At 34.5% G+C, this 14,726-nt stretch overlaps 1 protein-coding gene across 1 annotated transcript in view; it reads right to left on the reverse strand.

Annotated features, from left to right (window-relative positions):
• Ccser1 (coiled-coil serine rich protein 1) overlaps positions 1-14,726 on the reverse strand; it is a 373,946-nt gene that overhangs the window by 138,289 nt on the left and 220,931 nt on the right. Inside the window, exon 6 of the mRNA XM_090356800.1 lies at positions 13,334-13,541. Within this exon, the coding sequence (XP_090212926.1) occupies positions 13,334-13,541 (208 nt within the window). The remainder of the gene's footprint in view (positions 1-13,333; positions 13,542-14,726) is intronic.

The following is a 14,726-nucleotide window of genomic DNA, read 5'->3' on the forward strand; positions in this document are numbered from 1 at the left end:
TAGGTTACAGCATAGTCTAAAATTGCTATTTTGCCAGTTCTCTAGAAGAACAAACTCATTGTTCCCATATTAAATTATATTTCTCAGAGAGAAAATGTTCCCTGTGAACATACTAGTTGACATTTTATGTACAGTTTTAATCTGAGCTTCCTTATCTTTTAAAGATATTCCAAAAGAGAAATTATTGAAAAAACATTTGCATAAATATGTTTGACAGTAGATATAATTTGTTTTTGATTCAAACATATTACACCGAATTTCAAAAGAGAAATGCTAATGGCTTGACAGTAATGTATACACTATTCAACTAAGAATTTATCCAAATTCAAGTAAATGCAACTGGCTACAAAACACTATTTGTTATCCAAGTTTCTTAAATATTGATAATTTCAGTAAGTATGTTATATAAATAAGCAGTATCATTTTGTCCTTGAAACACATATTTGACCCTAGATGAGATGTTGTGTTATCTTAGCATCTGCATTGAAAAATAAATTGTACAAATTATGAAAAAATAGTAACTACAGTAGACAATAACATGAAGAAATCATAGAGAAAAATACAAAAATGTTATATTGCATATAAAAATAATTATTTTAAAATGTATTTTATAAAGAAACTTTAATACCTCAAACTGAATCTGTTCTTGAGAAGAAGTTGATATTAGAAGTGACCATCATCCTTCATAATTTGTTTTCCTGATTGTAGTAGATAACAGCAAAAGTTGAGAGTTTTCTCAAAAGGGCCAGGTGATAAAGACAATAGGTTTTGCATACATTTTTACAAGTATCAAATTTTGCCCAGTTCTGTCTTGATAATATCTAAGTAATTGTTATATCCAGTTTCTAAGTATGTGGCTAAACCAATGTGACTGTTTCAATAAAGCTTAATTTATAAAAAAAAAAATTCAAATGTTAGATCTATTTGATATGCAGAACTTTCTCTAGTTCTTGGATTAGTTCAATATGTTTATTAAGAAAAACAAGAAAGGTTGGATCTTTCCCTTCCCCCCTCCATATATATATATATATATATATATATATATATATATATATATATATATATTTGAGACTTTTTAGGACATTTCACATCGCCTTCAAAAGTCAAATTCTGCAAAGCCAAGATTCTTTGGGGAATTGCAGGATGGAAAGCCAGAAAGAGAAGTGTCGTGTTTGGTGTCACTTACAGCCTTGAAGTCTTTGCCAATTGGAAAGAAAAACCCAAGGAGTTAAGTAGAAACTTGTGCCTGAGAATGGCAGATCTTGAGCATCACTGTATTGAGAAAATGATCTCCTGAAGAAAATCTTGTCTTTTGTCCACTGGTAACCATCCCAGTTTCCAGGTAATGGAACAACCATCCTGGAATTTCCCCACGCTGAGTGAACTTAGATGAGAAGTTTAGCTAGCATAGGTTTTGTTGCAGGAAGCTAAATCAGGCAGGTGCCAGTAGTTCACACCTATAGTAGTTTTAGCTACTCAGGATGCTGAGATCTGAGGACTGCAGCTCAAAGCAAGTTGGGGCAGGAAAGTTCAAGAGATTCTTGCTTCCAACTAAATACCAAAAAGCCAGAGGTGTGGCTGTGATTCAAATGGTACCATACTAGCCTTGAACACAAAGGTTCAAGGACAGTGTTCAAATTGAAGCCACAAGATTGGCATACACTCCACATACACACACACACACACACACACACACACACACACACACACACACACATCTCCAAGATACCCATGTAATTCAATTAATTGTTAACAACAGATAGACTTAAACAAGTCAGTAACAAAGAAAAGAGCAGATAATTCTAGTAGATTCACAGTAGTTTCAATAAAAAGTTGTAAGATCATTCATAATATGATTATAATTAAGATACTGAGGACTTTACATGAAGACAGATAAAAAATGAAGAGACAATTAAGTGGAAAATAACAGAAATTAAAACAGGACTTTCTATACTCAAAGAGGCAGCATGCTGGCAAAATCATAAACCTTGGTTTCTTACAATATTTTCTTATATGGAATGTATGATACCTTTTCTTCTCATGACTCTAAGGGCCACATTTTTAATTAAGGTTTTAAGGTAAATAACATGAATGTTGCTCTTGCTTATGCTCAATTACTGAATCCTATCTTTTTCCCATTTACATTTAACTTCTGTGCAAGTACATTAGTAGTTACTAACACTATACATTTGTTAACAGTGGAAACTTCAGAGAGAGAGAGAGAGAGAGAGAGAGAGAGAGAGAGAGAGAGAGAGAGAGAGAGAGAGAGAGAGAGAGAGAGAGAAGCTATGCCACTGTGGGATAAAATCATAAGAATGAGGTTAGGAAATAGAATATTTTCCATTTAATGAGAAAGAAAAGGAGACTTAAAACTTCCTAAAGTTCTCCTGTATCATACAACCAACTCTCAAAAGTCACGAAAGAACTAGGCTGCTACTGTCATTACATAAAGCAGAATTTGCTACTGAAACTTATCCATAAAATGCATCTTTCGCCTTATCAAGCAAGGACTCTTTGTTAAAGAGCAGCTGGTATGAAGTTGATACTGTAAAACTTTATTATGACTATATATAATTCAGATAGGAAGAAAATGATTAAATTTCCTTATTAAACTTGCTAGACATCACATGACGAATACAATTGAAAAGGTCTATGGTCATTTTGTCCAAATAACTTGATATTAAGCAAGAAGTATCCAGTCGCTACCCAAGCTCTCATCTCAGCAAGTATTATTTTTTTTAATAAAATAAATGTAAGGTGTTCATTTTGGCTATTCAATTGCCTTCCTTCTCTCTTCATACTCTGAAGAAATTATAGTGAACCACCCTTTACCCATGGTCGTGATAAGTGCTCAAGGGAAAAACAAATAAGCAAACTTATGATCTGTAACTGAAGCCCATGCACTCTTTAAAAAATGAAAATAACAACAGCAGCAAGAAGAAGAAGAAGAAGAAGAAGAAGAAGAAGAAGAAGAAGAAGAAGAAGAAGAAGAAGAAGAAGAAGAAGAAGAAAATTATACGATAATTAAATGAGCATAAGCACAAGTAAAAATGTTGAGGAAGTTTTACCAAAAACGATAATATTTGAAGTTGAGTACACATGGGCTAAATATGGGGAGAAGGGCATTCCAAGTCTTGGGGAAACAAAGGTTCAAGAAACTCCAGAGGCCATTAGATCAGAAAGAAAGGGGTATATTATAGAGCAGAGTTGACACATTAATTAATTAATTAATTAATTAATTAATGCAGATATAAGGTCTGTGACCAGACTATGAGAACTCTGAATAAAGATGAAGGGAAACACTGAATGGTAGAAATATTTTTAAGAATGAGGGAGAACAATGACACTGATGAAGATGCATGGACTCCTGAGTTGACATATTTAATGTAAAACTCTTTGGACAACTACTCAAATGCATACATGGTTCATGCCTAGAATTCTAGCTACTCAGAAGGCTGAGATCTGATGATCCTGCTTCAAAGCTAGCCTGAGAAGGAAAGTCGATGTGACTCTTATCTCTAATTACCACCAAGAAGTTAGAAGTGGGGCTATGGCTCAAACAGTAGAGTACTAGCTTTATGCACAGAAGCTCATGGACAGAGCCTAGGCCCTGAGTTCAAGCCCCAGAAAGGATATAAAAGTAAACATAATAAAATAAAGATGAACTCAGTAATAAACAAAACAGGGAAAGAAAATAATCATTCTTATCCATGCTTCTCTGAAGTATTGAATTTTGCTAAATATTCCTTTTCAACTTCTCCTTCTACAGCTGAACAAACAGATTTGGAGACATAAAATAGCTTCCCCAGGGGCACTTGTTCACAGATGTCAGAGAGGAGATTCTCTCCAAAGTCTATGTGACTTCATTGCTTATGGCTCTTAAACACTTTGTCATACTGCCTCTCCATTATGTGACTGTTGTGATACTTTATTTAAAGTAATGAAAATTTGGATTAGAGCACTGAGTATCCATCCCTTTCCTTCTTCCTTTCCTCCCTCCTTCATTCCATCTCTCTTTCTCTCTCTGTCCTTCTCTCCCTTCCTTCCCTCCATTCCTCCCTCCCTCCTTCCCTCCTTCCTTCCTTCTGTCCTTCCTTTCTTCTTTTCCTCTACCTGTGCTTTTCTCAATTCTACACAAAACTCAGAAATAAAATATTCTTTTTTAACCAAATTAATACCTATCATAAGCAAAGTATCACACGGATGATTATTGCCCCTGTTTCTTGAGTGGTTTCACTTTTCTTGGGGATTCATCTCTATTTTGAACTTTTCTCACTTACCAAACTCTCAGAACACAGACTGAGGTCTATTTTGCCAGACTTAAGTCTTTTTTGACTGTCTCTGACTTACTCATGAGCTATCTACTACCAATATTACTTTCAAAAATATTTTAGATGAATTAAAAATATCAATATTTTTAAATATAGTTTTTAACATTCAAAACTGAATCTTATGTTTCCAAATATTTATTAGTGAATATTCATCCTATTTCATTTACATCATTTTCATTATAAACATACCATGCACCTTGATGAAAAATCTGTGACATCTTGTGATCCTGATTTTAGATACTCATTTTATAGTCAGAGTGTGAAGAACAATTCTACAAGGTTTAAAGAAGCAAGAGCTACTAAAGTCACAAGTGATATTTAAAAATCTAGATAGCCTTGTTAAAAATAATTAACCTTAAACTAAATGTATCTACATGAGGAATTTCCCTTTGTTGTTTGTTTTATATATAATTTAACCATATCCATGTGTCACTCAGAATCAAGAAGAAATAATGAAGGAAAAAGTTATTCGTTGAATGGCAACTCCTGTGTATAACTACATAAGACAATAAAATATTTCTTGAGAAAGAAAGCTAGGTACCAATGGCACAATTCTTATGACTCTGGAGGCTGAGATGGGAAGATTCTGGTTCAAAGCCAGCCTAGGGAGGGAAATCTAGTATACTGCTCTCCAATTAACCATCGAAGAACCCCACTGTGGCTCAAAGAGAAAAGCAAAAAACCAAACAACAATAACAAAAAAATAGTATTTGGAGCAGGCATGAAAACATATAACTCCTCCTGGACTGTAATGTAAAATGAAAAGGATGTGTGTGGTATTTGTGATGGGGGCAGCTGGGGCAGAGAGAGGGTACTGCACTAAGAAATTTTATGTCCTTTATAAGGAGACAGTTTGTGAGATTCAGGACGGACTAATTTTGCTCTGTCTGGTCAAACAAGACAAGAATTTAACTACTTTAGGGGGTAAAGAGACATAAAATGTCACTGAGCTAATACAAATGACATGAGGAGAGAGACATTTAAAAGAAAACTAGTCATTGCTCCACTGCTAAGAGCTAAACATGACCTTAGAGCAGAAAGCAAGGATGAAAATCAGAGGCTAAAAGCAGACTGAAATAATAGGTTAACATAATGATGGGAAGAAGGTAAACACTATCAAAAGCATACCAAGAATGGTTCAGCAGCAAAGTTTGTAGATTTTTAATATTGCAATAGTTTTCAAATCCATATTTGAATTACCACATTATAAGATTACCTTGGCATAACAAAAAAAATCTCTGTATTTGTTGTCTGAAAAGAGATGAAGAGCCTAACTTCAGAATTATTTTTCCCAAAGGTAAATTCTAATGATTTTATGGCTTGTGGTACAGTAGTATATGTATCCATGCCAGTATTAGATGAGTTTACTGTTTCCTTTTTTCTTTCTTTCTCTTTCCATGCCCATCTTGGGCTTGAACTCAGGGCTTAGGCCAATCCCTGAGCATTTCTCTTAAGGCTAGAAATCTACCACTGAAACCACAGCTACACTTCCCAATTTTTGCAAGTCTTTTTTTTTCCAATGCTGGGGCTTGAACTCAGGGCCTGAGCACTGCCCTGAAGATTTCTAAAGGATAGAACTCTGCCATTTGAACCATAGCACCACTTCTGGCTTTTTCTATGTACGTGGTACCAGCTATTCGAACCCGGGTCTAGAGTGCTAGGCAAGCACTCTACTACTAGGCCAAACTCTCAGTCATTATTTGCAAGTTTTTAATGGACATAAACTATGTTTGCCTGGGCTAGGTTCAAACAGCCTGATCTCATGTGTCTGAGTAGCTAGGATTTACAGGTGTGAGCTTCAAGTAACCAGCTTAGTTTTTCTTTATAATCTTATTCATTACATCTGTCTTCAGCTCTTTTTTTTTTTTGCCAGTCCTGGGCTTGAGTTCAGGGCCTGAGCCCTGTCCCTGGACTTTTCTCATGGCTAGAGCTCTACCACTTGAACCTCAGCACCACTTCCAGCATTTTTTGTTCTATGTATGTGGTACCAATAAATTGAAGCCCAGTCTTTGTGAATGCTAGGCAAGCACTCTACCCCTAGGCTGAACTCCTGGCCCTTCCCCTCTTCTTATGGCTTCATGAAGGAAAAGTATAACTTTGTATATATTAAACAATTTGCCAATAAAATGGACAATCTGAGGTGTCAACTAAGAAAGGAAACATGTCTAGAAGAAACAATTTGAGAATATTTATAGTTTGCAATTATCTTCCAAGTGAAAGTTAAATTTTATACAATCCCAGCCAAGGCAATTTCTAAAGTACTTAAAAACATACATAATCGTGTGTGTGTGTGTGTGTATGTGTGTGTGTGTGTATTCCTCAACAATGTGTAATGGATGAGGAAAAGAGATGGATGTTTCTAATATTTCCAATATTAGAAACTGAGCCTTAAGTTCAAAACCTTGAGGCTCAAAAGCAATGAGACATAACAACAGAGCTCTCATTCTGTATTGAAGTGCAGCACATCATTTCAAAGAATATTTTTATAAGCAGGCATTAAAATTATGGCCAGATGATAAATTTTTAATAATTTGTTTTTAACTTTTGAAAAGCTCCAAATGAGAAATAAACACCGCAGTCCATAAAACAGTGAATTAAAAGTCAATGTCATTGACTTTTAAACAGTTAAATATAAAGTGCCTTAATTCCAGGCACTGATATCTCCATATCTAAGGGAAGTGAAACTCTGGAAATAAGGACATGTGGAATTTGCAGTAAAGAAGAATTATTTGATGAAAGTTGTAAGTGAATTAAAATTATTTAATTTCAGATGCAAGTACAAATTAACAACACTGCTTTTATAGCAAAAATGTCTTGTGTCAACTAATACTTATAAATAAGTACTAAAGTTTTCAAAAGATTTTAAACTCTAAACATAGGTTTTATGCTTGGGTTGGATATCGGTCCTTTGGCATCCTGATCAAATTTGCTATAAAGTCTTATGTTTTCCCTTGAGACTTGGAAAAGTGGACAGCAATGCTTACAACTGTATAACAAGCAAAAGTTCTGACAAGGGTGGAATGGAGCAGGAAAGAAACAGCAATGCCAGAACACAGGAAGAATGCAAGAGGAAATAACAACCAAGGATATACTAACAAGATAAAGCCCAAATCTGGGCAACAAGTGTGGAAGTAACGTTACAGTAAGCTTTGGCTTTTAAGTGGGAGGACGAGAGGAGAGATGAGAATCAAAAGTTTGTGTAGTAGAAGATACATCACTAAAAACTTTACAAGAAGGAATAGGAGATACACTAGGTCTCCTTGGCACAGGTCAAAATTTTCTTAATAAGGACCAAGAAACACAACAAATCAAAGAAAGTCTGGATAAGTGGGAATGCATGCTCACTAGCCTGTAATAGTGGCCATAGATTTTTCTAAAGATTCATGTTTTTAATGTCAGGGCAGGGAAAATAATTTATGACAATTTTCTATTATTTTTATTCTTGGCACTTAGTCTAGAGGCTCATCTAATCAAACAGAAGACAAATGTACAGATGGAAATATTTATTTTCACCAGCATTTGCCATCAATACAGACTGAATCAGGTATATTATAACAATAGTTACTTCTGTCTTTAAGTTTAATTTTAAATACTTAATACAGTGGCATCAAAATAATGTATTTAAGTGTATTTTTTCATTTTTTTCTACCAACTGTGTAATGGAGCTTTGCCTTGATATTGACAACATATTATATAATGCATTTTGATCAGTTATCCCATTAGATTAGTAATATTTAAGAACTGGGCATAGAGGGGCATGCATAATCCCAGGATGAATAAAGTATGAAGATTTATATGCACCCAACATGTAAGACCTTCCCCAGAAAGTAACTCAAGTATAAAAGGGCTGGGTGCATAGATCCAATAATAGAACTCCTGTCTACCTAGCATAATGTCCAGTAAGCAAACCCCAATGTGATCTTTAAAAAAATGATGATCTTATGAGAATTAACTATTTCCATTATTAAATCTAATCTGTGGTCAATATTTAATTTCCTCTTAATTGCATTTTCATCAAGTTTAAAATGACACAGGTAGGAAATTAGCTGTCCTCCATCTGAAGTCACTAGATGGGCCAAACATATCTTCACTCATGTGTAAACATGTGAATGCCTTAGTTAGAGATTGCATTGTGTACTCTGAAATCATAATACTGCCACTTGTAGAGTGTGATTAGCAGTAGACATTTCAGTGTCCATTTTAGTATGTCTTCAATTTTCAAACGAGAGCAATATATATGTATATGTGTGTGTGTGTGTGTGTGTGTGTGTGTGTGTGTGTCAGTAAAAAAAAAAAAGTGCTCTGGAGGGACAAAACTGTGACTGTGACCTTTCCATACAACCCCCTTAAAAGGCTCTTTGTCTTCCTCCCTCTCTGCCCCATCTCCCACTAGGAGTGCTGGTTATCGGGAGCAGTCCCTGGAGACTTGGGCTAGTGCCATCTGCTGTGTATTTGCTAAACTGCAGCTTGAATCCTTGCTGCCACATTTAGCCTATTGAATTTCACACACAAGAATATAAGTTGTTATTACAAGAGGAGTATGAAGGCAAGATTCAAGAACGATACTGAAAGTTAGACAGCTAGACATGGCTACCAGAGCCCTCAGAGTGGTTATTTGATTAATTATTGCACGTGATTGTAATCCAATTAGAGACTTATCATAAAAGTTAGGTACAGAGAGAGCGGTAATGATTGATAATAGTGGGTTGTTGTTTTCTTTTCTTTTAAGCCATCAAATGAGACTCATGACTAGAAGATATTGTAAGCACATATAACAGGTTTGTTTCTAAACAGAAAGAGCAAATTGTATGAGAGGACAAAGACAAAAGAGGGAAACTAAATTGAGAAATGACAATAAATAGCTCGGTAGATATTAAACAGTTTTATAAAATAATGAAATAATATGAAAATAATCATGAAAGGAATTAACAATAGTTTACATGATTCTCCTTTGTTATAGTCATTTCCATTTATAACCAAAACAAGACAAAAGTAATAGCACTAAGGGTGTGTGTGTGTGTGTGTGTGTGTGTGTGTGTGTGCCAGTGCTAGAGCTTGAATTCAGGGTCTGGGTGCTGTACCTGCCCTGACTACTTGGGCCACACTTCCACTCCTGGAATTTTGGTGCTTAATTGGAAATAAGAACCTCACAGACTTTCCTGTCTGGTCAGGCTTCAAACTTTGATCCTGACATCTCAGGCTCTTAAGTAGAGTTAGCTATGAGCTACTGGTGATCAATACAACAATACAAATTTTAAATGCATTCATTTATTTAAGTAAAGAATTTTTGTTAGAGATTCCTAGAACTATAAAGGTGCATTTTCATAGTAACAACTGCACTCTGTGGAGGAGGATAAAATCAGAGTATGATATTTTCCTCAGATCATCTAAGCTTAGCTCATGCCAAATAAAAATCTAAGATGAGAACTTTAGAAGATGAAGCAGAAAACTGTAAGTTCGAGGACAGTCTGGGATTGTAAGACCATGATTTAAAATAAAATAAAACATTACAATCCAATAGATTAGCAGACCATCTTTAGGAAAACTATAAGCATAGCCACAAAAAGAAGAAAGGTTGTACATCAAGTTTTTTAAAATATTTTTATTGTAATTAATAAAAGGGTTACATGATATTTGCCACATACATCAAGTTTTAAATTTAAAGGATTAATACATTTTCAGCTTTGTGGGTTTAGAACGAGTTGTTATTTTACCCTGAAATTATAATAATGACTTGCAAAATAAAAAGTATGTCCATTTGAAAGTGTCTACATGTGAAAAAATGCAATGTATAACTCTGTAGGCTTTGCCTAAAATCTTCCAAATTTAGAAGCAAATTTTGGAAATATAGTTAATGCATATCCATTCTACTCTCTCAAAAATCCAGCTTAGAAAACTATTCCTGCCATGTATGATCATTAGCATATCAAGAGCCTTGTTTAAATGAAATCTAGTATACCAATGGCTTTTCTACTTCACATGCTTAAAAAGAGTCCCTTCCTCACTTACTTTAAAGAGGAAAACCTGCAATGTAGCAATTTTTATTGTTATTTCATTTAACACTCATTTTAATTCAAGCAACATTTACTTAATGTCTGATTTAAAGTGAATGTTATATATTTTAATTCACTCAGAAATTAAATAGCAGCCAGGACAAGGAATAAGTTTACAAACTTATCCTCCTGACCGCTCTTAAAGCATGTCACTGAAAAAGAAAAGACTATCACAATAAGAGGTAAATATTATAAGCAACTAGAAAATATTGGTTGATAGAGAATGTACAAAGGAATTTCTTGAAAAATTGAAGAGCAGCTAGGAAACATTCACAGACCTAGCAGAGAGTGACCTGAGGACATATTCATTTTTGTTTTGACTTCAGTAAGAAATCTGTTTTCTAAGTGGGAAAATTCAGTAGAAAAATCAATTACTGTTACTATAGGAAACTAAGATATCATTCTTGTAGCAGACATCTGCAAAAGAGCCAAGAAGTCATTCCTCACAATTTTAAGACAATGTTTAATTTTAAGACCATGTTTAATCAAGATTTGGAATTTATTTTCTTCCTCTTAAAGTTTTCCTTTGTTTATAACCCAGGTCAATAAATTATTTAAAAAATACTTGAGGGAAAAATATGAAATTGAAGCCAAGATCAATGAGGATTGATTTAAATTTATCATAAATGTTACTAGAAATAATAACCAAATGTCTGCAAACCTTACAAGCAAAGCTTTTTGTTGAGCTTATGTAACAAAAAATGAAACTATCAAATAGGAACACTCACTGTGACATATTAAAATTAAATCTCTATCTTAGTATAAGAATCAGACAGTATATATCTCCAAAGTTAAAATAAAATAATCTATATACAGGTAGAGTCCTGTTTTAGAACAGATACTGTTCAACTGAGCTGACTATTTGGTATTAAAGTCAAAATGTGACTTAAAACTTTCAGCTAGCATAGAGAGCATTAGAATAGGCCATTTTTATTAAATGCTCTAGTAAAAATAGCTTATTATCAAATACTTGCTTGTGCTAATCTTACAGTAACATTGCTATAACAATAAAGAATCCTCTGTGATGGGTTCCATACATATTTGTAACTAGTGCTCAGACTGCATCAGTTTGAAAATGAACTCTCTTTAGATTTCATTTAATGAAGAGAAATAGATGGGAATATAAAAACATCCTAGATAAATTCTGAGTATTTCCTCTATAGTGTTCATCACCGATTATTTTTAAATCACAAAATGAAGTACCCTAAGAAAGTCTCTTGACACATTCTGCCCAGCCTTCTTATTTCCCTCATACTTCTATTGATTTGTTATTAAATCCACACCAGAAAGGTAGAAGGTTGAATAGCATCATGTTATAGACTTTGAGATTAATATCTTTTAATATAACAGATGTTATTAAGTTTGCCTTGTTCAATGATGTTCTGATGGCATGTTAAACCAAAGGTTGGGGAAGAGTCTAATTTATCTATTCATCTACAGAAAAAACACTTACACTGTCAGGATAGAAACTATAAAATCACACATAAAGTGGTATGCTGGTAAATATTTAACAGCAGGCCTGCCAAAAATAAAAAGCCCTAATTTGCAATGTTTGCCAATTTCTGTGACATAAATACTCCCACATGGCTGTTTTTGAGCCATCAATATGACATAAATGAATCTGCGATTGTAAAAGATGCAGAAGAGCTGTTAGGTAGGACTTGTACCATATAAATCCAGTAGGTGCAAACTTCTTTCTAAGTGTAGATAACACTAAAATAAAGTGGAAATGAGTTTTGAGTGCTGAATCCCCCATTAAAAACATAATGTTTTCGATTATAGGTAGATATAACTTATTTTAATGCATTGTCTTTACTGCCAGCTCACATAACCAATGAAATTCTAACAGTGGTTGAGTATAACATTACATTACTTTATAGATTCTAGGTAGAGAGACCACCTCAGCAATGTAAATGGGTATGGAATGCAGAATGTATTTCACTTTGTTTATAATAAGCACAAAGTATTGGAACACAGACTGGAAGTCTCCAATGTATGTGGCCATCATTCTTCTTAAACTTTCTTCTTCTAGATTCAGTTCTGTACCCATGTAGCAGCTGACAGTATTATTTTACCAAAGAATTAAAAATACAAATATTGGCAAGTATCTGCAGATAGCTAGAATTTATTAATCCTAAGTACTAAATATTTTGTTCTCATGCTATTAATATATCATATCAGTAAGGAGAAATCAATTGAAAGTTAATGATTGGTTGTAATAAGTTACTGAATTCAAACTCACAAATCTCAGGCTATTTTTCACAATTACAAGGGGCATTTGCAGGCCCTCACTTCACACGCACACATGCACGCGCGCACACACACACACACACACACACACACACATACACACACGAGTAATATCATATATTTTTTTTCTAGAACAATCATAATACAATTCATAACTACTGAATGATATAAATTCTTAAACTTTAAAACTACTGGAAATTAAAGATTGAAATATCGTATGATGAATTTTCTTCACCCTCTGACTGATTACAGGTAAATTCACAGGGCTAAATTATCCAAAACTTTACACTTTCACTGGATTTATTATTTAGAGCATTAGCTTTAAAAAAGTAGCTTTAAAAAAGAAAGTCCACTTCACAGTCTCATAAAAACAAAGCCCAACTATCATGAAATGAAACTGACTAAATCCATCTCTCCATAGTACGGGAAGCTCATTTCTCCTCACCTGACAAATAGGAAAGGCTTGGCACCCATGCGTTATTTCCCAGAGGCTTAACATCTTACAGCTGAGCTTTTGAGGGACTATTTATAAACCAGAACTCTGAACCATTCATTTGATCTATCAGAAAGCCCAGGAGGGCATCTGACCTTGGCCCAATGTCATGCAGTTAATTACAGCGAGATCCAGGGTCTGACCAGGTCGGCTCACCTCATGGTTACCCAGCCCTGAAGGACATTAATCTTTCCGTAAACCATTACCTCTTGAAGCACTCTCTTCATCTTTAGTAATAAGGTCTTCACTGCGGTGCAGTCCTGTAGCATCAGTCTGAACGGCAGAGAATCTATTCCTCCATTTTCCTCTACACTTGGTAGAGGCCGGTCCCCAGAAGGACTGCTGGGTATCCGACTGATGTGAGCACACCTCAATTCTTGGTCAATGTCCTTTGTTAATTTCAGGGAAAGGCTCCTAACAAAGAAAGTAGAAACAGAAATTACAGGGGAACAGGACAGGGGGAGGGCACTGATGCCCAAACTGATCAGGGTCATTAATTATACTAGGAAATAAAATTTGCATGGACCATGCCCCCTGCAGAAATTACTAAGTTATGCATCTAGTGTTTAAGATTCAAAAACAATTACTGTCTTAAAAGATGATTTCTCCATAATCAAGATTTCATTGATGTGTGGCATTTATTTAACTCACTTAGAAACAAAAAGAAATCACTGGAATGCCAATTTTATATACATAGTTTCTGAGTATATCCTTAGAATAAACTCTAATGAAAAGTTAAAAAAAATAAACCTAGTTACCTAAATTGGAGCCATCCATTGGGCCATATGTAAAAAATAAAGAGAGAGACTGAACCTAGTGTGAGATGTATGAACCTCATGATTTATGAAGGGAAAAAAAAATAAACCACTGAGCCCAAGAAGCTACTTTAGTATAAGGATTATTTTGAGCAAAGAGAGCCATCAAGAAACAGATACTATTAAAATCTTCCTGCCCTCCTCTTATAATACTAAAGTCAGATCCGCCTTTGAAAAGATGTTCCTCTACCAGAAAGGACATTAATTATGAGAAAATGTCTACCTTCCTCAGCACAGAGAAACAACCTTATTAGCTAGCCTTTGCATTTCATAATGTTTCCCTTCCCATTATATTTGGCCCCAGAAACTCTCTTTGCTTAGTTAATTCTCTAAAATTTACTGGGTTTTTTGTTGTTGTCTCTTAGGACATTATATGAGCCCCAATTCTCATTTCCTCATGAACTATTCATCTCTCATATTCCTGTATATATGCAAGGTACACATACATGTCCATTGTCCATACATGTGTTTATGTTTCCTTCTTGATCTGTCTTTGGGTAACCAAATTTACAGGACCCCAGTAGAGATAAGAAAATCAAGAAATGAAGTGCTGACCAATGAACAGCTTTCTCTAGACTGACAAAAGATAGCTTATCAAGAGTGGATGAATGACAGCATTCAAAAAAAAACCCTCCAACATAACATATAAAGTCCTTGAGAAATCTTCTGAGGATCATAAGTACCATATATATATATATATATGTATATATATACATATATATATGACTGCAACTTATGTGCATTCTGGGGTGAGCATGGGAAAATATCCAGGGAATGTTTAGGC

Source organism: Megascapheus bottae, chromosome 23, assembly GCF_031878675.1.
Source record: "Megascapheus bottae isolate mThoBot1 chromosome 23, mThoBot2.hap1, whole genome shotgun sequence".
In the NCBI taxonomy this organism is placed as follows: Eukaryota; Metazoa; Chordata; class Mammalia; order Rodentia; family Geomyidae; genus Megascapheus; species Megascapheus bottae.